This window comes from Vidua chalybeata, chromosome 7 (assembly GCF_026979565.1).
Source record: "Vidua chalybeata isolate OUT-0048 chromosome 7, bVidCha1 merged haplotype, whole genome shotgun sequence".
Classification (NCBI taxonomy): Eukaryota; Metazoa; Chordata; class Aves; order Passeriformes; family Viduidae; genus Vidua; species Vidua chalybeata.
Genome location: NC_071536.1, coordinates 23,602,564 through 23,623,273, shown reverse-complemented (window position 1 = coordinate 23,623,273; position 20,710 = coordinate 23,602,564). Strand labels below are relative to the sequence as shown.

General features: G+C 58.0%; 2 protein-coding genes across 5 annotated transcripts; one reads left to right on the top strand and one right to left on the bottom strand.

Annotated features, from left to right (window-relative positions):
• The first annotated feature begins 6,699 nt into the window (after nucleotides 1-6,699).
• PRKAG3 (protein kinase AMP-activated non-catalytic subunit gamma 3) lies at nucleotides 6,700-11,786 on the top strand. 4 transcript variants are annotated; one of them, XM_053947622.1, is made up of 13 exons: nucleotides 6,700-6,774; nucleotides 7,650-7,689; nucleotides 7,951-8,171; nucleotides 8,255-8,336; nucleotides 8,423-8,481; nucleotides 8,747-8,792; nucleotides 8,914-8,968; nucleotides 9,070-9,196; nucleotides 9,299-9,464; nucleotides 9,638-9,675; nucleotides 9,906-10,052; nucleotides 10,132-10,225; nucleotides 11,456-11,786. In XM_053947622.1, the coding sequence occupies exons 1-13, from the start codon at nucleotides 6,742-6,744 to the stop codon at nucleotides 11,476-11,478; spliced, it is 1,131 nt and encodes a 376-aa protein (XP_053803597.1). In that variant the 5' UTR covers nucleotides 6,700-6,741; the 3' UTR covers nucleotides 11,479-11,786. The 4 variants fall into 4 exon arrangements, with proteins under 4 accessions (XP_053803597.1, XP_053803596.1, XP_053803598.1 ...); XM_053947621.1 differs by lacking the exon at nucleotides 11,456-11,786 and having other exon boundaries at nucleotides 8,252-8,336; nucleotides 10,132-11,361; XM_053947623.1 differs by lacking the exons at nucleotides 10,132-10,225; nucleotides 11,456-11,786 and having other exon boundaries at nucleotides 8,252-8,336; nucleotides 9,317-9,464; nucleotides 9,638-10,030.
• Nucleotides 11,787-12,819: 1,033 nt separating this feature from the next.
• Nucleotides 12,820-18,112, bottom strand: LOC128790668 (sterol 26-hydroxylase, mitochondrial). Its single transcript, XM_053947619.1, has 9 exons — nucleotides 17,864-18,112; nucleotides 15,601-15,791; nucleotides 15,147-15,346; nucleotides 14,866-15,063; nucleotides 14,567-14,727; nucleotides 14,056-14,222; nucleotides 13,751-13,832; nucleotides 13,471-13,671; nucleotides 12,820-13,375 (listed from the first exon to the last, which is right to left on the bottom strand). Exons 1-9 carry the CDS (start codon nucleotides 18,095-18,097, stop codon nucleotides 13,250-13,252), a joined length of 1,560 nt encoding a protein of 519 aa, XP_053803594.1. The 5' UTR covers nucleotides 18,098-18,112; the 3' UTR covers nucleotides 12,820-13,249.
• Nucleotides 18,113-20,710: the final 2,598 nt, after the last annotated feature.

Sequence of the window (20,710 nt, the reverse complement as noted above, 5' to 3'; positions counted from 1 at the left end):
ACTGACTCATCTGTACATAAAACAGATGTGTGCTGGGGGGCACATTACCCACCAGTCCCCAAACAGTGTCTGAGCACCGCCTGTTCCTCCTTATGTGTCTGTGCAGCTCTTATAGCCTTTGCCAGCTGAGCCCCATGCTGGGTTAGGAGGGCCACTGGCCTTGTGTGCCTCCTGCCAGTGTATTTAAGAGAGGCTGGGCTGCAGAATTGATGTTCTCTTCAGTTCTGTGCAGTGTTGGTGTCATCACTGAGCCTAGATTCCTTCCACAGTTTCCATGTGGCCTTTGTCCCAAAGATCTCAGACACATGGAGACCTCTGCTTGAGAGATGCTTCTCCCTGACCGTGGGTTGCTCTTGTCTGCAGGATTTTTATTCTTCTGTCTTGGACATCCTGACTCCAGATGACGTTCGCATCCTGGTGGAGACGGAGGATGAGTATTCCCGGCGCGGGCAGTTCGAGCGGGTGTTCCCCAGCCACATCTCCATGCGGTACCTGCGCTTCTTTGAGCAGCCTCGTTACTTTAACATCCTGGTGACCCAATGGGAGCTCAAATACTACTTGAATAGACACAAAGGTAACTGCCCTCCAAAGCCTGGCACAGCCACCTGACTCAGGCAGGCTGCCTGCCAGCAGTCGTGGGAGATTTCTGAGCTATGCATGTTGAGGGCGAGCTGCCTGCCTGCATACTAACCCCTAGGAAATGTGTTACCTTCCCAGACTGCTTCAAATATCACAAAAAGCTTATTCTGACTTGATGAGAGGTGATGACTGTTCTGGTATGCACAGCACCAGCACTTCTAGGTGCCCTAGGCATCAAGCAGACTGGGATTTTGCCTTCAACCTGTAGCTTTGGCCTCTTACTGTGTTTCTCTGCTCTCTTTTGATGGAGAAACAGCTGGATTTGCTGGGCTTTGCTTCTGACAAGTGATCTGCAAAGGAAAAATTGGGCCTATTCCCTGGTCTCCTGCAGTTTTCTAATTGATGAAAAACAGTCAGTGTACAAATGGAAATCTTTCCTAAACACTAGAAATCTAGCTAACATTTCCATCCTTTCAGGACACAATTCTGTATTTTAATAAAAAACATTAGCCTTTAATGAAACGTAGCTGGGCTGGACCAATTCCTTCTCAGCAGGGTTGCCTCTATCAAGGCAGCAGTATAAACTGTTTGAGGGAGAGAGTCAGTGAGGTCTAGCGTGAAGGCTTAGAGAAAATAAAAAGAGACTGTGGCTCAGGGCTTTCCATCCAATATCTGATCTAGATGGAGAGGCTTCTGGAGGAGCTGGCTCTGCGCTGCAGTGACTGTATGTGTGCTCCTCACATGGCTGTCAAGGAGAGAAAGAAAAAAAATGCTTTTGTCACTTTTCACTGGTGTTAAAGCAAGTATCAAAGGGGTCAGTAACAGTCTTTCACAGAGAGATGGTAACATCATAGCCTTCTCTGGCTGTGTTGTCAGCATGTGTAATCCTTTGCCTTGCTAATATCTTTGCTGGATGATCTTCCATCAACTGGAAGAAAGATTCTGTCATTGTCCTCACTGAAGTGCTGCCCTGAACTTTGCCTCTCAGGCAAGGGTCCTGGTTCAGTGCTCCAGCTTCCCCAAAAAAACTAGGCGAGCAGATTTCCTCTATCACATCACTGCTCTTTACCTCTAATCAGAACTCACCCTCCCCCTATCCCCTTCCTATTCCTCTGTGTTCCATGTGGCACTCCTCTTTCCCTAGCCTGCAAAGCCCAGGCTGCTGCACAGACCCAGGACAAGACATCTGAGCTGCCCTGCTCCTCCTGGCCCCCAACATGTGGGAGTTTTTTAAAGAGGTTCTGGGGCTTGCTGAAAGGTCACCAAGGAACAGGCTTTGGAGAGCAAGGATTTTTCCTGGTTTCTTACAGAAAACCACAGTAATGCCAGCTGGAGAGCATCAATGGACTAGCCATTGCTCTGCTGGTTCTTAATTCTCAAGTCACCCTAGCCTTCTGATATGACCCTAAAGCTCTTAAATAAGAAAGCAGAATGGAAGTAGTCCTGGATTTCTCAGTATTTTGGGGTTGGCCAAGAGCAGGCTGCTTGGCTGTAGTGGGGACAGCTAGCAGGAAGCCCTGGAGGAAGTGGAGCCTGTTCAGTGCAGTTGAACACACGGCTCTGCTTCAAAATGACCTTGCTGTGCTCTGGAGCACCATGACTTGTGTGTGGTGAGAGGATTGGTCCCTTCCAGTCATACCAACGACTATCTCAGCTTGTGCCAGTCTTACCCTCTGACAGGGATGAAGTCTCAGCCTGTCTTGAGCTCTGGATGGATCCCTGTAGGGTGGAGATGATACACTGGGATGCTGCAGCTGATCAGTGCCGTGCAAGGAGGAGGTTGCCTGAGCTGCCCTTCTTTGGGAAAGGGGTTAATGACAGCAAAGCTGCTCTACATTTGCACAGTGGGAACTTTCACCGGTGCAGCCCAAATCAGGTACTGCTGTTGGCAGACCCTGGGCTCAGGGGGACAACCAATCTGGTCTAATTCGGCAAATCCTGTGTTGTCCCAGTTTTCCTGTTTCACTGAGCCTGCTGCAAGGAATGTCTTGGCTCCCTGGGAGGCAGGCAAGCACTGCAGCAGCCCACGCACTGATGTTTGCTCGTACAAAGGGTGAACGCCCTTGGTTTACCCCATGTTTGCTGGCGCTCAAGCACGTGTTCAAGTGGTTATTGCATAGCACGTTCTTTGTGGTCAGTGCAGCATATTTGCATGCCCTGAGCTGGGAAGGCTTAACTCTCTGTAAACCTGGCTGTTGATTCTCACTTCTGTCTTCTGTCACTTCCCAGGTCTGGAGCTACTGAAGAACTGGTGTGTCAAAGGGTACCACACTGGGGCAGGGACGGATTTGGCCCAAATGGTGTGTATAACTGTGGGTAAGGTAGGCAGAGAATGGTTGTTTACCTGCACAGAGCTGGGTAGAGATCCTGCTTGTTCTGCTTCCTCTGGCTCCTGTCTTACCTGTTTGCCTTCTTCCCTCTTTGCCAAGGCCTCCAGGAGTCTGGAAAAATTCATGCTGCCCTATTTCCCACAAACAAGAAGTCATGAGCAGTATATCAGATCTACAAGTATTTTGCATCTGAATATCCTTGGGTGCACTGGGCACAGCCCTACATATTTGGCACCTGTCCTGACCACTCTTCCTCTCTGTGAGGGAGTTGTCTCTGTCTGTCACTCCTGTGCCTTACAGCAGAATGTTACTCTGAAAGAAACCCACTCTTGACCTCGAGATGCTCTACTCCCACTTTCAGCAGAGGGATTCATTAGGCAGAGAGCAAAGATTGCTCTGTTTGCTATTCTGGGAACAGTCTGGTGGCAGTGACAATGTGCAGCAGTGAGGCAGCTCTAGCTGAAGCTCTCTAGGGCAGCCTATGGCAAAGCACAGCAGGCTTGAGGGATTTTTGCCACTACTTAAATAGCCATTCTATTGTCTTCCTCTCCTTCTACAGTGGTCATTGCCAAAGTCATTCTTCCTCCAGAAGAGTAGCATTCAGTCAAATGGCTTCAGCAAACTGGAACTGGGCAGACTGGGGTGAGTTTGCACTGGCTGTGACATTCATGGTGTTCATCGTGTGGCTTTTGGACTGGTGTCCTGGTAGAAAACTGGCAGCCCAAAAAGCAGCTTTATTAAGAGGAAAGGAGCAGATTGGTTTGCAGGCTCTGAAGCCTCTGCTCTCTGAGGAGCCAACAGATGGAGCTGGCATGATGTCTGTGCAACTGGGCATGTCTCCTTGGCACTGTACACCCAGCTTAGATGGGAGTGAAGCTCAGAACAGCCAGATAGGTGATGCTTGGAGCTGTCATGGTCAGAACGTGCTGACAAGATATTCCCCGCACTGGAACTTGTATCACTTCTGCGGACACTGATGTGGTTAACAGTGAGCAGAGGCTCTCAGCTGCAGCACTGGCTGGGGGAACAGTGAGGTCTCCAGGTCTTTTGCATTCTCCCAGCTTCCCTGGGCAAAGCTGGGCTGCTGACAGCTTCCTGCAGAGGTGGAGGACTGGAGTTTGTCTGGGTGAGACAAAGTGAAGGAGAGGCACACCCCTGGTCTCTGGCTCTAAGAGAAAGGTCATCACTGTTCCTGTGCTGAGGCCAGGGTGGAGCTGGGTTTGTACACAGACAGGGAGACTAAGCTGTGACCCTGCAGTCCCACTGATATTGGGATACCTGTTGGGGTCAGTGGTACTGCCTGGAATGGGAGACGGAGTAGGTGAGCCTGGCAGCCCTATCTCTGAGTCCATGTGCCATGATACAGCCGATGATTATTACACCATGGTTCTTTTGGTCCTTTCTCACTGTCCCTAAGAAGTTCAGTGTCTCCTTTTTGTTGCAGCACATGCCTCCCTTCAGCTGGTGAGGATCTTACAAGATGCCTGGAGCCCAGCTCTACTCAGAGCTTACCTCTCAACAAGTGCACTGATGGAGCCAACCAGAGACCTGCTGGCTGCCTCTCTGACACTGCCCTGGTGATGTGACCAAGCAGCCACTGTCCCTCCCTGGGGACACATCAACCTACCTCAAAGGAAGAGACAGGAACTGGCTCTGTAGAGCAAGGACTGTGGGAGCCCTTTGCACTGCACACTTGTTTTGGGGCTGGTTGTAGAGAGAGATATTTTCCTTGGCAAAGAGGAAACCTGTGTGACTTCATTTTCTAAAGCAAGTAGCAAAGCTTGAGGAAGTGGGGGGTTATCTGGCCTTTGCCCTAGACTGTTCTAAAAGCCTGACATGGTGGTTTCTTTGCTGTGTGGGAGCTGGCTGAGCCTGCCCTTTTTGTCCCCAGTCAGCACAGGCTGAGCCCTTGCTTGCTTGTGTCTGTGTCCTGAGTTGCTGGCAGCTGAGCCTGCTCTTGCCCTGCTGCAGCCTGGCCCCTGGAGATAAGTCCCCAGTCCTCATGACTGGGAGGGAGTAAAGCTGCCCAGTTTTATCCTTTCTGAATGTCTATGCCAATATGCTGGCCTCCCGCAGCAACAGGCCCTGCAGGATACCTCAGGCTTGCACATTGCAGCTCCAGAGAGACCATGAGTACCAGTGTGGCTCCAGTCTGTTGTGGGGGCAGTGGGGCTGCTGGGGAGGGAGCATCCTTCTCAAGGCCATTGGCCCTCTGGTGTGCCCTGCAGCATGTGTGCATGGACTGCAGGCTAGTGCTCTTCTCTTGGGTTTGCTCTCTATTTTCCCTTTGTTTTTCAAGGTTTTCTATTAAATTTTAACACTCAACTGTTTTCCTGGTTCTCATCTGCCTTCCTTTCCCTGACCTCTTTGTGTCTGGTGGGAAGCTCACCCCTTCCCATGCTTTACTAGGCTCTGATACAGGGAGGGTTTGTGCTACCACCCCACTTCCCTGTCCTTCCCAGAGCTTGGGGTAATTCTTGCTGCCCTATGGCAGGTAAACATACCCCACTGCATGGAAAAGCAGCTCCCAGCATAACTGCTTTGGTCTGGAGTCTTCCTTATGTCTCAGGGACTATCCCATGCATCATTAATCAAGGGGAACAGTGCAGTGCAACCTTACAAGAAGGGTAGGAAGGGTTGGGTGCCCAGAGCTGGCCTTTGCTGGTTTGGGGTTCTGTCCCCCCAGTATGGCAGGTGAATGGCTGGATGCATGGGCAGGTTCTTGGGGCCCAGAGGAGTTGCTGATGTGTGGGCCCTGGGCCTGTTAGAGAGCCCTTCCCTCCCCTCTCCTTGCAGCCCACCATTTCTCAGTGCTGGGCCCTGTTTCTCTGGTCTCCTTGGTGACAATCTCATCTCTCCTCGGCTTCTCTCCAGCACCTGAAAATAGCCTCCGAAAGTGGAGATGCCTGCTCCCTTCCCTGCTGCCAGCACCCGTGATGGCCAGGCTGGAGCCAGGCTGCTCTGCACAGCACAGCTGTAAGGGTCTGGCCCCATGGGCCCCTCCACCACTGCGGGATTTGGGCCACCCTGTGAGCCAGCACCGAGGCCGCGGCCTCGTCCCTCCTCTTCCTGCCTGCTGTGAGGCAGCACCAGGGAACTCCTTGTACCCCGCTATGGGCCTGTATCCAGCTGTCCCCTGCAGCCAGAGACCTGCCCCTTTGGCCCTGTAGCCACCAACCCTGCAGCCAGCCCGACAGCCTCCCAGAAATAGAAAACCGAGCCGGGAGCGGGCAGAGGGCGAGCAGGAGGAGGTGGCCCCGCGGCAAGGAAGGAGGTTACCCGGCAGGTCTGGCTGCTCCCGCCGTGGGACCAGGGTCGCCGCGGACAGTGAGCTGCAGCAGGGTCCCGGACAGGATCGGCAGGGCTGGGCAGTGTCGAGGACAAAGGGTCCGTATCCATCCAGGCCATGCTGGACCCAGCGGTTCTCCAGCATCCCGGTGGAGAGGGGAACGCTGTGGCCCCCACCACGACGGAACGGGGCAGCACCGGGCAGGCTGGACCGCGTCCCGGCGGCACGGAGCACCGCTCCTGGGGGACGGGGGTCCGCGGAGCGGGGTGTCCTTCTGCTCTCTGCCCCCAGCCATCCCTCCATAGCCCCCTCCCTCGGATCTTCAGGGCCAGCGCTGCCCCCGGGCTGCGACCACCCAGTTCAGCCCGAGGCTGCGAGGCGGCTGCGGGCGCTGCTCGGTGGTGTCGGCCGTGTCCCCCCCCCCCCCCCCCCCCCCCCGCGGCGGTGGCGGTGGGGGCATGGCTGGCATTGCTCGCTGACACTCTATCTGCCAGGGCCACGCCAGCCGCGGGCCCAGAATAGCAGCGCTGCCCTGCAGATAGCATGGAGCAGCTCCGTGGCTCTGCCGCGTCCCAGGTACCGTAAGGCTGGGTGGGGGGCGCGGCCCGGCAGACCCCCGATTGGGGACAGGCCACCCCGGGGGTGGGAGAATGTGGGCGGCTGACGGGCCCCTTCCCATGGATATGCAGCCCTGGGTACAAGGACGTCCTTGTCCCAGCCGTGCCAAGCCCCTTGGGAACGGTTGGGCCAGGTGGTGCAGGGTCTCTTCCTTCTCGGTGTTGGCTCTAGGCTCCTTAGGGAGTGGTCCCTGTCTCTGTGCCTTCATTATTTTAGGGTGGCCTGTAAACTTCGCCTCTGTCAGGAAGGTTTGTGGCCGGGGTAGCTCTTCCCTCTGCACGTGCTGCTCTGCTATGTAGGGTCTCCTGGGGACTGGGGAAATGGGGTCAGCCATCTGGCCCTGTGGATTCCCTTCTTCCTTGGGCTGCCGCTTCGTTAATGTAGGTTTCCTGGGATGGACCTGGTCCCCGAGAGGGGCCAATGAGGTTGGCGAGGCTCTCTGCACGGGAAGAAGCAAGAATGGAATTTACACCTTGGGACTGGGAGAGGATGGGCACAGAGCCGCTGTGGGACATGCTCGGCTCGGCAGAGAGAGAAGGCAGGAGGTCCTGCCATCCATGCCTTGTCCTGCTCTGGAGACCCCTGCTGTCTCCCCAGAGCAGGAGGACAAGCTGGGTGTCCTGGACTGGAGCCGCCATGGAGACTGCAGGCTCTGGGGGTCCTAGACTGGGATGGTGGATGTGGGAGGTGCCCACATCCCCACCCTGAAAAGACAGTTCTCTCTGCCTGGCTTGGGTGGGTCAGAGCAGCTGGGTGGGTGCAGGCAGAATCCATGGATGGGGAAAAGACTGCCTTGACTCCTGCTGACCCCTCCTCACTGTGTGCCCTCTCAGGTGGCGCTGCTGGATGCTGTTGTGTGCCCCGAGGAGGAAGGTGGGTAGCAGGAAAAGTCTAGTGTGTAGGAATGGGGACTGCCTTACCATGTGACAAGTGCATTGGTCCTCTGCCCACCCTGCCCATACCCCTCTCCTCAACTGGAGTCTGCCCCAGGCTGGAGAACTGCTATGTGCTGCCCCTGTGGAATAGGGAACAGGGGGGCTCTGTTGGGAGCATCCCCTGCTCCCCCCAGGCAGGAGGGTGCTGAGACCCAGCAGCTCAGCTTACTGGCTAGGGCTGGGGTGACTTTGCCTACAGGGTTTCCAAAGGCTGTATGCCCCAGGGAGGAGGAAGAGGAGGAGGAAGAATACAGAAGACCTGTCACCTTCACACTGGGAAATGAAATACTGGGGCTAGGCCCAGAGACAGAGTTTCAGAACCCTGATGCTGAGGTCTACATGCACTTCTTGAGGAGCCACTGCTGTTATGATGCCATCCCCACCAGCTGCAAGCTTGTTGTCTTTGACATCTCCCTGGAGGTGATAACCTGGGGAGTGAGTGGGGATGGGCAGTGAAGAAGCAAGCTTGGCATCCTCTGAACCCCTCTGCACTCTGCCAGCAGATCAAGAAAGCCTTTTTGGCACTGGTGGCCAACGGGGTTCGTGCTGCCCCTCTCTGGGACAGCAAGACTCAGAGCTTTGTGGGTGAGTGCCAGAAGCAATGCCTGGCCCCATCCCCTGCCTGGCAGAGAGGGTACAGGCAGCGCTGCCAGCCCCATGTATCTCCACAGGGATGCTCACCATCACTGACTTCATCAACATCCTCCACCGCTACTACCGCTCACCTTTGGTGAGTGCCATGAGGTGGGCCTGGGGGATCAGGGCATGCATGGGGCAGGGAGCAGCTGTCCCCACCACTCCTGGTCCTTTCTTAATCGCTAGACAATGACCAGGGATGATTCTGGGCCAGACCAGCATCCACTTGTTGCTCCCCTGCTTGGCCCCCAAATTGTGTTTGGATGATGGAGTGTGATGCCCAAGGAAGGGGGCAGTGTCTCAGAGTGCCCTCAGTTCCCCATGAAACCACCATGACCTGGGTATTTCCCTGCCTCCAGGTTCAGATCTACGAGGTGGAGGAGCACAAGATTGAGACCTGGAGAGGTAAAAATCATGTGGGTGGCTGGGCTGATGTTGTCACACAGGGCGTGGAGGTGGGCTCTGGAGTTATGGGGCTGCAAGAGAAGGCTGGAGGACCTCCTCTCATAGCTCTCTCCCTTGGCAGAGGTGTACCTGCAGGGTTCCCTCCAGCCACTGGTCTACATCTCTCCGAGCAATAGGTGAGAGCCTGTCCACTGGGGGAGAGCACATCCCTTGGAGTGGGGGTGTGTGTGCACCTGAAAGCAGCCCTGTCCCACCACGATGTCCTCATCACCCACAGCCTCTTCGATGCTGTCTACTCCCTGATCAAGCACAAAATCCACCGCCTACCTGTCATTGAGCCTGTCTCGGGCAATGTCCTGCACATCCTGACACACAAGCGCATCCTCAAGTTTCTCCATATCTTTGTGAGTGCTGGGGCTGTTTGTGCACACTCATGGCTGGTGTCACAAGCAAGGGTGTCAAGGTACATGCAGGTGCCAGCCCAGCCCTGCCCTGTCCCATTGAAGGCTTCTACCATCCCCAAGCCACGCTTCCTGAAGAAAACAGTGCAGGAACTATGCATTGGCACCTTCCGTGATCTGGCCGTCGTGGCTGAGACTGCCCCAATTCACACTGCCTTGGAGATTTTTGTGGATCGCCGTGTCTCCGCCTTGCCTGTCATCAATGATGCTGGTACCTGGGGAGCGAAAAAGTGACGTCCTCATGTCCCTCTGCTAGCAACTACAGCACCATCCTTAACCAAAACCCCTCTTCTGGCCCTTGGGCTGCCCCTTGGGGTGTGGGAGGAGCATGGCAGGTCATCACTAGGGCTCCTTCAGCAGCCCCTGCACTGCTTCTCTTTGCAGGGCAAGTGGTTGGCCTGTACTCGCGGTTTGACGTCATTGTGAGTAGCCTGCATGTGTGCATGCCCAGGCTCAAGTTTGGCCCCTTGCATGCACTGGTGGGGTGCTTATACCTGTCTGTGGCCATGCAAACCCACCCGATATGCATTGTCATTGCATGTGCCACTGCACATCTGCTCTGTGCATCTCCTGGGCTCAGTGTCCCTTCTGTGTTGGCACAATGGGGTGCAGGGACACCTTGGGGCACTGAATGGGGACACATCTATCACAGCACCTGGCAGCCCAGAAGACCTACAACAACCTGGACATCAGTGTGAGGGAGGCGCTGCGGCAACGCACTGTCTGCCTGGAGGGGGTCCTCACCTGCTACCCCCATGAACCTATGGAGGACATAATTGACCGCATTGCCAAGGAGCAGGTGAGTGGCCAAGGTGGCTTGTGCCAGCCACGGCTGCCAGCTGCCCAGCCTGCCTGTGATGCTCTGCCTGCACCCACAGGTCCATCGCCTGGTTCTGGTGGATGAGAACCAATACCCGCGGGGCATCGTCTCCCTCTCTGACATCCTGCAGGCCCTTGTGCTCACTCCTGCAGGTATTGATGCTCTTAACTCTTAGCCCACGGTGCTCCATCTTTCTCCACTTGCACCCTCAATTTCTCTCCACTTCAGGTAGGCACCACCCCCTCATTGCTGTGTGCCTGTCCCCTCTCTGCTGCTGGGTCACCTGCCTCTGCCCCATCCAAAGTGGTCCTGGGGGATGGAGGAAGCTGTGGCTGGGCTCTGGCAGCGCTGGGTGCCCAGGTGGGGACAGCAGGACCCAAGTGCTGCTTGTCCCAGGGGTACAGAAAGATCACAGGGGATCCCTGGTGACTGTGAGGAAGGATGGGGGCACCTTCCATGGAGAGACTCTGCCAGAGCCCCATTCAGGCGGTGTGTGGAATGCAGGTTTTGCAGGTCCCTGGGCTTTAGGCTGGTTGAGGGTTTTGGGGTGTGATGCACCCCAAGACAAAAGCCTATTTTTGATCTTGCTTCATTCCCCCCCCCCCCCCCCCCCCTCCCCGAGACCTGAGCACCTCCAGTGCCATTCCCAAGGGACACAGAGCGGACAGACCCTCATTCGCACACCCCAGACATGCTGCCCACCGCTAGCCATAAGCAAAATGTGGCCAGCCCATGGGTCCCAGCTGGTAGAGCCCCCCACCCCCTCCACTTGCAGCAGCCCCAAAACTGTCTGTTCCAGAGACAGGGCTCGCTCCCAGGTGGCACTGGAACCACACTGCCTGGCCACCTGCAGCTAGCTCTGCTCACCCACTGCCTGGTGAATCCTCACTGGCTATGGATGGGCACGGTCCTGGCACCCACTGTGGCACCTCTTTAGGGGTGAAATGAGGAGCGGGGAGCTGGCTCCAGTTCCCAACTGCTTCCCAAAGGTAATTATGCTGTATGGGGTGGTGGTGGGCAATGGGTTGGGACAGGCCTGTACCTACCAGCAGTGCCCAGCTGCTCTGCACAGAAGGGGACTGGGAATGGTATGTGTTACCCATACCTGGGATATCCCCCTTGCCCCCGTTCCCCCCATCACAGTGCCTTTGCTCACCCTATCCCTGATGCTCACAGGGGTGGCTATGTCAGGAGCTGCAGGGGGCCACTGAGATGTCCCACTCCAGCCAAGCTGCCCTCCCTCCTACCCCAGGGCTTGCATACAAGCAAGGAATGGAGGAAAGACCTCAGTGTCCACTGGGATGGTTGGAGGGGCCATGTCACAGGGTGCCTGGTCCAGCACTGATTTGGGTTATGGTCTCACATGCTCTCTTGCCCCACAGGCATCGATCGATCCTCACTCTGAAGACACCAGGGAAATGCCACTGTCTTGTCTGACTCGGGGATCTCTTGCGTGACCTGTGAGAAGGAGGCTTGGGCCCGAAGGCTCTCTGTGGGGAGGACATGCCTGTTCACCCCACTCCTCAGGCTCGTCTTGAGTCCAGGGCTAGATCCTGCCAGTCTCGGAGAGGCAGAAACACTGAAAATGGGACCTAGGGGTGCCTCCTGCCAGTGAGCACACAGTGATGCTCAGTGAGCACTGTGCTGGAGGGGCTGCAACATGCCTGCAGCTGGGCAGAGACCCACATAGCCAGAGGACCTGGCCACCCCTCTGCCATCCTGCTGATGGATCTGAGCGTTTCTATTGTGGCTCCCTCCTAGTGAACACAGTCCCACTGTCTGTGCTCGGTGCCTGGTAGCATAGGCTCAGCTGCACACACAGCTTTTTTATTTTAGGGTCATACAGGGCTGGAGCTCTCTGGCAGCAGCACAGTCTGTGCCAGAGCTGGCAGCAGGATGGGCACTTGCATGGAAACCCTGTGCACATTTTGGGGTGGGCAGGGGATATTTATTTATTTATTAGTCTGTTCAGCCTTTTTTTGCTGTAACAAAACATCCTGATCCAAGAACTGCCTCTTGCCTTTCTGGGGTAAAGCTGGGCATGACTCTTCTGGGGAGAACCAGACTGGGGAGGGGTACTGGCTGCTTGCCAGCAAATTTGGCACTGGCAGAGTAGTACCTTGGCATATATGGGTAGAACCAAGGGGATGGGGACACAGGGCATGGAGTCTTAATCATCTTGGTGATATGTAGGTCCCTTCGGGGACACACTGAGGGACAGAAGCTTTGGTACCAGCAAGGTTTCTGCCTGCTGTTTCCCTCAGTCCAAGAAGAAGGAAAGCATGAGGGGTTCACTGTTAAAAATATCCCCTGCTCCATCCCTTGAGGACTCTGGGCAAATGGCAATGCATCCCCTGCCTGTGCCTGCTACCAGCTGTGAGCCTTGCAATGGTCCTGGCTTGGGGGTAGGGGATGCTGAGCTGATCTTTCTCCTCCTGCTTTGCCTGCAGTGAGCTCTGCCATTCCCATGACCCCGTATCAGCATCTCAGTGCAATAATGGCTGAGAGTGGGAAGTCCCAGGAACTAAACACCCCTCCTGTGCTGGCTGGCTCTGCCAGGGGATGCAATACCAGTGCTGGGTGGTGACAGGCACCATGATGAGGAATCATGAGGAATGTGCTGTGTTACTGCTGTGCTTTCCCAGGACCAGGGCTGGCTCTGTCCCTTGGGAAAGGCGCAAACCCCAAACACCACTAGCACTCAACCCTTCCCTGGGGGCAAGGGGAAAAGTGAGGCACAGAGAAGTTTCTGAGGCCAAAGTCAGCTGTTCAGAGAGGACCCAGGTGTCCTGGCTCCAGGCACAGATCCACGCGCAGCTACACAAGGACAGGACGAAGGAGACACCGAATGGCTGCAAGCCCCCTCCCTCCTTTCCCCAGCCCCAAAAGAGCTCCCAGGTTCCTGACACAGACCAGCTGGGCATGGGATGGGGGGGACACAACCCCCCAGCAGTGTGTCAAAGGCACAGCAGTTCCCCAAGCCTTCTGCTGATTTTGGGCAGGGGGCTACTAGTGGCCCAGGGGTGATTTGGGGGCAATCTCTCATCCCCCCCCACCTTTCCCACTGTGGGGCTGTGAGCCCCCTGGCCCAAGCTGGCCAGGGAAGGGGTTTGCCTTCCTGTCCTCCTTGTGGGGCAGTAAGGGGGATCTCCATTTGGTTGAGGGTGGACGTGCAGTCAGGGGGCTCCTGGGCGAGCGATGAATTCCAGGTTGATGGGCTTGTCAGCCACCAGGACAATGCGGGACACAGATGTCACTTCTACGCCACGGGGGTCCGGCCTCACCTCAAATGCCTGGATCATCTGTGGGGAGAAGGGGGGTTGGCAGTGCCCTGGGGACTCCCTGGGACCCCCATCCCAGCTCATGGCAAGATACCCAAAGTGGAGGAATCCCTTACCCTGGCAAGGGCCAGGTGCATTTCCAGCTCAGCGATGCGGCGTCCGACGCATGCACGAACCCCGTAGCCGAAGGGGATGGAGCTGAAGGGGTGGTGAGGGGAGCCGTGTCCCCGGAGCCAGCGCTGGGGCAGGAACCGCTCAGGCTCGGGGAAGTAGGTCTCATCATGGGACATCGCATAGTGTGCCAGGACAAACAGGGTCTGCAGGGCAGGAACTGGGGTTTAATGACCCCACCTGGCCCCACTGAGTGGGGCTCCCCACAGCACGGCCCCCACTCACATTCTTGGGGAAGAGGTAGTCTCCGATAACAATGTCCTTCTCATAGAAGACCCTGGCGTTGGTGGGCACCACAGGGTAGACTCTGAGATATGGAGAGAGTTAGTGGGGGAGCAGAACTCACCTGGAGATCCCAGAAAGAGTGAGATGCAGGCAGGACAAGGCTCAGCAGCTCCCTGGGAGGGAGGTGGATATTTGCAGTACAGAGGGACTGAAATCCAGCCTTGCATCTTGCCTGGTTGGTGCATCCCCCCTGGAGAAGGGGCTGGTGACCAGGACCTCAGGGCAGGGACAAGGCTGGGATTTACCTCAGAGTCTCCTTGATAATGGCCCGAAGCATCGGCAACTTGGGGATATCCTCAGCAGCAGGAAACCGGTCGGCAGGCACAACAGCTTTCAGCTCCTGGTACAGGGTCTCCTGGATGTCTGGGTCCCGGGAGAGGTGGTACAAAGCCCAGGACAGCGTGTTGGAGGTCTGGGGGAGTAGAGCACCAGGGGAAGTGAAGGAATTGGAGCCAGTACCTGAGCAGTTTTGTGCTAAGCACAGCATCAATATGGCACCAGAGAGCCCCTGCTCTGGTGTGCAGAAAAGTCAGGGGTAAGGGGCAGCAAGCACAGGGGAGAGGGAGGCAGGGAGCAGGATACACAGCAGAGCAGAGGACAGGGTCTGTACTGACCAATCCCCGAGGGTTTGCCCCTGTGGGGCATCAGCTCCAACCGGGCTAGAGCTTGCAAGGGCTGGGTGGAGCATGTCCCCATAGGTTCCTCTGGCCATGGAGCTCTGCAGGGGTCCCCTGGCAGCAGCTGCCTGGCTCTCACCGTGTCCACACCAGCCAGCAGCAACTCGGCCACGCTGCCATAGACCTCATCCAGGCTGAGTCTGCCACTGGCCAGCAGGTAACTCAGGTAGCCGGACACCTCCTTGCCACGCTCCACCTGCCCCTCCAGCTCCTCCATCTTTCGGTCAATCAATGTCTTGCCTGCAGGGACAGAGAGTGGGAACCAGAGCTGACAGAGCCAGGGCTGCCAAAAAGACATTTGGCCAGCGACTGCCCCGCTTTTGAAGGTCTTTAGGGAGTCCAGTGCCACCACACTGGACTCCCATCGTCACTGCTCACCAAAGGCGAAGATGGTGTCCCAGCTGTCCAGGTAACGGTCCCAGAAGGGCAGCACCTTGCGGCTCCATCGGGGCAGGACAGTGGCAAAGATGGAGTTCTTGAACATGAGGTTGATGGAGTCAATGAAGCGCTGGGTCTCAGCAGGGACCTGCTGCTTGAGGCACCCGATGCGGGTCTCGAAGAGGATATAAGAGATGCCTGTGGGGGACAAACAGCATCCAGACCTCCAGGGGAATGGGAAGAGTGGGACAGGGCAGGGTTGAGGGAGAGGACACCCCTACCTTCCAGGGCAAAGCGGTAGAGCAGGTTGGCCACATCCCCCACCAGCACCCCCGAGGGGCTGCGGCTCCGCTCCTCCCGCAGCCGCACCATCAGGTCTGACACCACCTCCCCGATGGCATCCGCGTACAGCAGCGCCTCCGAGGGCTTCAGCAGCCGCTTGTTGAGGACCTGGCGCAGGCGGTACCAGCGCTCCCCTTCCCTGGATGGGGATGAGGTTCAGTGCTGGGGGCATGGACGGGCAGGGGGCAGTGGCTGGCAGCAGTTTCCCAGTCCCTGTGCGCACACTCCCCACCCCAGGCTGGAACCATCCCAGGCGTCATTCTGCCCGCCGTGGCCATGCCCTTCTACTTGGGGACAGGCAGCCTGCAGGAGTGGGAGTAATGCAAACTGCCACCTAAGGAAGGGGCAGGAGATGTATGCCGCCCCAGAGAGCACAGCCAGGGCAGGACTCACTCAGTGAAGGGTCCGTAGGGCAGGCGCCGGGTGTCCCGGTGCTCCTTCCACAGGGCCATGTCGCTCCGCATGGGGTACTTGCCCTCCTGCCGGAGCAGCTGCTCCAGCACCACTGGGCTCCCAATGTTGATGTTCCTATAATGTCCGAAGGTTGACTTCCAGATAGGTCCATAAAGGCGTCGGGATATCACCTGTGATGCACAAAGCACGGCAAGGTCAATGGGATGAGCTGGGTCAGATCCTCCCTGCCCCAATGCTGCCCTGAATGTGCCTATCTGCACCCATCCCATGGACCCCTCAGCATCACCTCAGCTCAGGCACCTGCCTCTGACACCCCCAAGCTGGCAGCATCCTTGAAGTGCTCTGCAGATGGCCTGGGCTGGTGTCTCCAGGCTCATTTCCTCTCCCAGCACTAAGTACACCAGGCATTGACCCCTCAGCACAGACTGGCACATCATTCACCCACCCCAGAGATGCAGATAGAGGCTGGTGGGTCTTCTGGGGAAGGAAGACCAAGAAGGGACAGCAGGGACAGAGACAACTGCCAAGCACAGGACTGTGCTGAGATGCAGGACCATTGCAGCAACCACCAGCACGACTAAGTCCTGCTGCTTCCAGCACGGCCCCAGCTCTGCTTAATCTGGGGACAACAGTCGCTGAGTGGGTCCTTGAACTCATCATCCAATAAGGGTGGTTAATGATCAACAGTGGGAGGGCAGCACCAGGCTAGGGCATGACTGGGCTGCTCCCAGAACAGGCCATCACGTCCAGGACATGGCCCTGGGGCCACAGGCTCACAAGCCAGCTAGGGGATGTTCACCAACATCAGCCCTGGTCTGGACGTGTTGGTTGCAGCTCCCCTCTCCTTGTCTGCAGCCACAGGTCCCATGCCTACTTCCCTGGCTGGGAGCACCGCGACCTCCAAGTGCATCCCTTGGGGGCAGCTGGGCAGCCCTTTGTAAGTGGATCTGCACAGGGCCATGTCCAAAGGTCACTTTCCATCCCACCCAGGCACTGCCAGAGCGCCTGCAGAGCATGGCCAAGCATGGGGGGGATGCAGGGAACTTAGCAGGCAAGCCCTGGTCCCCATTCCCCGTGGCTGCGGGATGCACGTGGTACAATCTCCCTTGGTGACTGTCTGCATCGCAGCCTGCGCCTGGATTCAGCTGGATTCGTCACCACAGGGAGATGTTCCTCGTGCATGGTGGCAGGAGGAGGGGGAGGGATGGCCGCCCCGGTACTGCAGGCAGCTCGTGGGCATGGGGCAGCTGTACCCCACCTTGAAGCCTGCCCACCAGCATCTGCTGGCGGCCAGGACCTGACACAGGGCAGGCCTTGGAGAGCTGGGCTGTGAGGAGCTCTAGAGTTGCCTGGATCTGGGGAAGGGCACCTCCAGAGCATGTGGATATCTTTCTGCAAAGCCAGGCTGTGCTCGGAGTCCAAAGGGCAGGAGGGAGCAGGAGGGAGCTCCAGTGTCTACACCCCGAAATCCCACTGTCCTGTGACAACCCCTTCTCCAACCAGCAGTGCCTGGTGCTCTGAGATGCCAGGGAGGCCTGATCCCGCACGCTTCTTGGGCTGGTCAGAGCTCCAGGGCGCTGGAAGATGCCGCCTGGCTTGCAGCCAGCCAAGCCCATTGCTTGCTTCATCCGACGTATGAGGAAGTGTTGACAGAAGAAAACAAATACCTGTCTACCCCTCCCCTGCTTTGGTATCATCTGCCTAAAAAGCTGCCCAGTCACCTGCACCCAAAACCGCTGCTCCCTCCAGCTGTCACAGCCGGGAGCCCAGGGATGCTAGGACCCTGTGAGATGCCCCCGAACCTTTGCCCTCAGCTGCCTGGGGGCTCGGGGATGCTGGAGCAGCCTTGGGCTGGCTGGACCCTCTCGAGGTCACTCGGTTTTGCTGGCCCCTCTCTGCCTGCTGGCCCCAGCATCACCCTGCGGTGCCGGGTGGCCCCCACCGCCCAGCCCCTCTGCTCCCCTGTTCTGCCGCCCCCGCTCAACTCCCTGCCTTCACTTGTCGGCAGCTAACCCCCTCCCTGGAACCCATCTCCCCTTGTCCCCAGCCCGCACCCACTCCCTCCATTGCAAAGCCCCTCCGGGTACAGCACCCTCCCTGCAGCCCCCCCGGAAGCCCCTCCATCCCACGCACCCCTCCTTACCCTCCTCCCCCACCTACGCCCCCGTGCAGGGTCGCCAGGCCCCCACGCAGCCCGACCCCCGCACGCCCGCAGCCCCCGGGCCGGGCTGCCCCGGCGCACCTGCAGCCGGTGCGTGTGCAGCAGGTAGCCCCGCAGGAACAGCCAGACGAAAGTACGGAACAGCCCCGGCCCCGGTAGCTCCTCCGGTCCCTTCAGCCGCGCCGGCCCCGCCGCCGCTGCCGCCGAGCCCCCGGTCCTGCGCGGCGGTCCCGGGCTGCTGCGCGGCGGCGGCGGGCGGGGGCGCAGGAGCAGCGGCAGCAGCGGCCACCGGGCCCCGCTGCTCGGGCCCGCCATGCTCCGTCGGCAGCGCACGGGACGGGGCGGGGCGGGGAGGCACCGAGGGTGGTGGGGGGCGGCACCGGGGGCGGTGCGGGGGGCGGCGCGGGGGCGGCGACCGGGCACCGGCACCGGGGAGTGAGCATCGCGCACTGGGTACCGCGCACCGGGGATAGAGAATCGCGCACCGGTGCGTTGTGCAACGGCTACTGGCCCCGGCTGCTGCGCTCTGGATGCGGGGTACCGGCCGCTGCTCAGCGGGGACCGGGCACGGGGCAGTCCATAGCATGCGCCTTGTGCCGGCTGCGGCACACCTTCTACCGGGCCGTGGAGACCGGCTGCAGCGTGCTACGTACTCGGTACAGCACACTGGCTACCATGAGCCGTACACCAAATACTGGACAGTGGTGACTGCTCAGCAGCATCACACACCAGGCACTGGGTGCTGGGTACTGGGATTGGCATCAACGGTACCCAGTGCCATGTAGCAGGTACTGGGTGCCAGGTGTTGTGCATGGTGGAACTATGCACAAGGCAGCTGGCAGCCAGCATGGCATGGCACGGCAGGTACAATGGAGACTGTGGCGCCAAGTGCTGTATCCTGGGCATTGCACATAGGCAGTGGATGCTAGGCATTGTGCACCAGGCACGGGCACGAGGACTGGGCACAGCACCAGCCAGGTCACAACATGTGCCAGCACTGGCATTGCACTGTGGCACTGGGTACCACATCCCAGACCCTGCACACCTTGCATCAGGTCCAGGTTCACCACTGGGCCTGCTCTTTAGGTCTGCTTGCCCTCCTGGACTGAGCCCTCCTGCCCTGCTTCTGTTCCCTGCCTGTCACGGCCCTGTGTCTGCCTTGTCCCACAGCAGTGCAGGATTGTGCCGTGGGGAGCTGGGTCCAAACTGTCTCAGGCCCTCTCTCAACACTTCCTCCAGGCACTGCCAGCCATGGATGGCAACAAACTGGAGGGAGGTTTGGTATGTTTTCATGCCAGGGAGAGAACGGTACCAGCTCCTGCCTCAAGCTGGTGTATTGGTGCAGACCAAGCTGTCCAGCCTATGAGCAGGACCCTGCTGGAGTGTCTGGGACCATGCATGAAGGACATGTCGGCTCTGGCCAGCCTGGGACAGTGGGGCATGCAGTACTCTGTCCAAGGTGTCACTCCAGGGGTGTCCAGCACCGTGTCTCTGGGACACCAGTGCTGATCATCAACCCCTCTTATCGGGCATTGAGTACAAGGTCCTGGTCAGAGAGTCTATGTGAGGCTGGGCAGGTATCTGAGAGCCCCATGAGTGGCTGTTCTTGCCCTCAGTCCTGTCTCACCAGGGCAGCGGGAGTGTCCCGCGCTGGGCTCCAGGCTGATGCTTTGTGTGCTCCCTGCCAGCGGGGCTGGGACTGGGATGCAGGACACGGGCACCCCCGTGCTTGTAGACACCCCTGAGGCACCCCAGGCTGGGACAGCAAAGAACGAGCGCCTGCTGCCATCTCATGGCTGCTCACAGCCAGCTCTGTCTCTTGCCCTGCCTCGGCCGGGTTCAGAGCCGGTGCAGCAGGAGAGCCCCACCCCGAGGACTTCTGTGAGCTTCCCAGCCTGGGAAACTGAGACCTTGTAGCTCTCACTCCCCCTGGCAGAGGATGTCTTGGCCTCTCCCAGCCTGCTGTAACTGTGCTTCCCCTTGCCGGGCAGTGGAACCCTGTGACCTCTTTCAGTTTAAAACAATTGCCTCTTGCAAAAAGAGTGAAAATGACAGTTCCTGTTAAAAGGTCTCTCTTCATCTTTCTTATAAACCCGTTTATATATTGAAAGGTTGCAATATAGATGTTCCTGAGCCTTCTCCAGATTGAATAACAAAAATCTCTCAGCCTATCTTCACGGGAGAGGTGCTCCAACCCCCTGATAATTTTGTAGCTTTGTCTGACTTGTCTGAACTTGCTCCAACAGGTTCATGCCTCTCGCACTAAGGACCCCAGTGCTGCTCTACTCCAAGTGGGTTCTTACAAGTGTGGAGCGGAGCAGGAGCAACCATCTTCCCTGCCCTCCTGGGCAGTCTTCTTATTTTCCAGTCTCAGACGTGATCTGCAAGTGCACATTGTCAGCTCATTTACTGTTTTTGATCCACCAGTGCCCCTGACTCCTTCTCTGCAGGGCAGCTCTCCATCCATCCATCCATCCATCCATCCATCCATCCATCCATCCATCCATCCATCCATCCATCCATCCCTCAGTCAAAACTGGTACTAGGGTCGCCCCGACCTGTGTTCAGGACCTCGCACTCGGCCTTGTGGAAGGGAAGATTGTGCCACAGCAGCGACTCCCCAGGCCGGTTCCCGGTGCCCCGCAACCTGCTCGAGACACGGAGCGGGGCACCGTTATCCCGGCTACTTCCCGCTCCTGCCGCTAGGCTGTGCTCCCCGTCCTCGGACGGCGGGAGCGGCGACGGGGACCGGCCGGGGGCTCCGCCGGGGCCACTGCCAGAGTTGTGGGAGAGGCCGTGCTGAAGGGGGCCGGGAGGGTTGGGTGAATCAGTCAGAGTCGCCCGGCGGGGACTTCCGAAGGGAACAGGCTGAGCCATGACCCATCCGCGGCCGGAGGATGCCGCGTGGAGCCGGGGATACCGCAGCTC